At 40.5% G+C, this 3,209-nt stretch overlaps 1 protein-coding gene across 1 annotated transcript; it reads right to left on the reverse strand.

Annotated features, from left to right (window-relative positions):
- Positions 1–1,260: 1,260 nt before the first annotated feature.
- LOC144558297 (protein RGF1 INDUCIBLE TRANSCRIPTION FACTOR 1-like) lies at positions 1,261–2,950 on the reverse strand. The gene is made up of 4 exons (XM_078307111.1): positions 2,632–2,950; positions 2,281–2,478; positions 1,932–2,147; positions 1,261–1,788 (listed from the first exon to the last, which is right to left on the reverse strand). The coding sequence occupies exons 1-4, from the start codon at positions 2,632–2,634 to the stop codon at positions 1,540–1,542; spliced, it is 666 nt and encodes a 221-aa protein (XP_078163237.1). The 5' UTR covers positions 2,635–2,950; the 3' UTR covers positions 1,261–1,539.
- Between the last annotated feature and the right edge of the window lie 259 nt (positions 2,951–3,209).

Genomic DNA, 3,209 nt, shown 5'->3' on the forward strand with positions numbered 1-3,209 from the left:
ATTTAAAAGATAGTTATCATGAGATATTATCCACTAGGAAGCAAGTAGCCAATAAATTGGGATAATAAGGAGCCCTTTTAAGTAAATTACGAATCAATGTCGACATCCACGTGTCGTAATGTGCTTAAATTGAAAATGACGCCGGCTGCCCCTTCTCAACGGAAAACAGTCTCCCTTCCTAAACGGCGTTACTGTTTGTGGGCCTCACACAATTAAGCTGCTCCTCTTCTAAATTCTCTACGGTTGATCAATTCCTTACCTGTCCTTAATCATAGTGTAACAGCACATCTTGATCAGAAATTAATTTTCTAACAGGGACCCACCTCAGCAACCCATCAATGGAGGCTAAAGGATCAATTAGAAAAAAAAAAAAGGATAGCATGGAACACGCCTTTTGACATGTATGCGCCGTGTACTTTATACTTTGTGAGGTTAATTACCGATTAATTAATGACTATAATGGCAATTTGAGAACACAGCATAAGATAAGTGGGAGGGGTAAAGAGAAAAGGATTGGAAAGAAAGGAGGCGCCTATCACTTCAGACCTCTCATGATTCCTCACGGCTCCTCCTCTTGTAGTGAGAGAAGAGAGATAAAAAGGATGTCTCTATCGGAGAAGAGGGGGGGGGGGGCATTAGATTAGGAGGGTTTTGTGGCGTGTCCACCAAGACATTTGCACCGATTGCGACGGTTGACGACACCTTCACCGTGCACTTAGGCTCTTCTTTTAACTAGATAATCTCCCTTGTAATCAACTAAACCAACAAACCCGGGTCAGCCGGTCAGATTCGTACGAGCCCAAACCCAACCCAACGTACCAACCTCAAGTTCCATCACCTGGTCGGAGTCAGCACAGACCACAGCTGGAGTTGTTTTTTTCATTGTATGACAATCCACCCATTATTAATTATGTAATAAATGGAATTTATTCTTTCTAGGGAAGACATCCTCCCTTCCCCAACAATTAATTGCCGAGAATATTGGGCAGATAAATTAAGTTACAAATTGAAATTGAAAACCACATTATCAGAATTAGGAAGTTGGAAAGGGAAAATGAAGCAGCAACAGAAAGGGTACGTGCATCATTAATGCAGAAAAAAAAAACTAAATCTTGACAAGCAAAAGGATTGAGGTCTATTTGGACTGAACACCAAGAAAAAGGAACATATTAACATTATAATTATAAAAAAAAATTGCGAATTAAGACCAGAGGAATATCTGAAAAGCCAATCAAAAATTAACTTTCAAAACCGCCAAGATACCAAAAACCTAATAAAGATTTATATTCTGTACAAAAAAGAAAGAGAAAGGCTGGCTTGCCCTTTTTTCTTGAACCTTTCCTTTATAAAATCCTACATATACTTTCCATATATACCCTACGCCCTTTTTCTCCAACAAACACCTACAAGCATATCTTTCCATAACTACCAACAAGACCTAGCAATATATATTTCACATTTTGTCTTGATTTTCTTCATTTTCATAATTCTTTGTACACAAGTTAATCAAATAGCAAATTAAATACCACCAAATTAATACTAAAAGGGAGGCGCCCTGTGAGGTACACCCTTGCGCCGAGAGATTCGATAACTAACATTAGGAGGCGTGCCCGGCGAAATCCCCTCCCTCCCATTCTGACTTGTATCCTCATAAAAAGACTCCTCCATTCCTCGTCGCATCTTCTTTGGCGTCGACAGCTCGTCAGATTCTGAGCTCTGCATCAATTCTTTGTTCAGCTTCGGCTTGATCGTGAAGTTCAACTCCGAGTCCCTTTTCATCCCTCCCAACTGCACACATTATACATGAAGTTCACATTTAGCAAGGCGCATTAATTAGCATAATATAATAATCAATACAACAAAAGCAGAACAAAAAATATAACTTGGAAATAAAGAAAAAAAAAAGAAAAAAAGAAAAAAGAAGAAAGAACCTTGCAACCAAGGGAGCAAAAGCGAAAGGAGTCGAGGAGACTGCGGCCGCAAATTTGGCAGGTATTGGTGACGCCCTTGCCGGGACGCTGCTGTGGTCGCTCATTCAGAAAGACAATCTTGGCACTGTTTATGATGTATGTCTGCACCCCGGTAATGTCAATGAACTTGGACACCTCCGCTACCCTTATCACATTGTGGTATGACGACCTCCGAATCTGTTTCCATTACCAAAACACAATCCATTTAATTGTTTGCTTTATTCATATATTAATCACACATCAAAGGCAACTAAATGCTTAATGGAAATAGTAATGTGGATGGAAACGGGGACAGAGAGAAATTAGAGACCTGGACCACATGGTGATCCTTGTGGAAGGAGTGGCAATAAGAGCAGAGAGCAGGGCCCGTGCAATCCAGGCAGTAGAGATTGCATTCGTTCTTGGTCAATTCGGTGTGCACCGGGCATGACATGAAGAAGTTTGTTCTCAACATTGGTTTCAGCCATGGCGGCCACATTTCTTCACCCGACCTAATCACTGGCCCAACCTGTATATTTGCCAATTTATTTAAAAAACAATCTTTTTCTTTATTTTATTAATACATGTATCATAAACTGTGACATTATGAAACAGAGAAGAGAAGGATTACTACTGAGAAAATATTGAAATGGGAGGCAATATACGGAAATAGAAACATTACCATAACTTTCTTCTGATTTCTCCTTACGAAACCTATCTTTTGGTGATTCTTGATTGCAAGTTCCTCCAGGGGTTCCTTGAAAGAGGAATAGAATGCCTTTTGTTATCCCAAAGCAGTCAAATGCAATCCAATTGAAGAAATGGGGAATGGGATTTCTTGATCAGCGTATTTTGGTCGGGATTGAAGGGTATCTGAACGAAGAGGCGGCGCCGGAGGAATGAGAGGAGAGCGGCGCAGACACGCTATCGGAGAAAAAAAGGAGAGAGACGAAGAGATGTGAAGTGAGGAGACGAGGAGAGATTTATAAGGCAGTTCTTTTAACCTACTATTTTCTTCTTTCCTCTTTTACCCGAAACGTGCGCCGATTTCCACCTGCGATTAAGGAACGGTCGAGATTGGATGTAACGCCTCGCTCCTGTCATTTCTTGCCGTTGAATGTGAAATCCATGCGGAGAGACTAGTACACCCCGCTGACTTGGGGTCTCTGTGGATTAAAGTAATTGGTATATAAATATTTTTGTAAGTTATTCGATTTGTATCGTTCGGGAAATGGAGCAATCACCTCCATTTTTTGCAAA

Source organism: Carex rostrata, chromosome 8 (genome assembly GCF_964058835.1).
Source record: "Carex rostrata chromosome 8, lpCarRost1.2, whole genome shotgun sequence".
NCBI classification, from domain to species: domain Eukaryota; kingdom Viridiplantae; phylum Streptophyta; class Magnoliopsida; order Poales; family Cyperaceae; genus Carex; species Carex rostrata.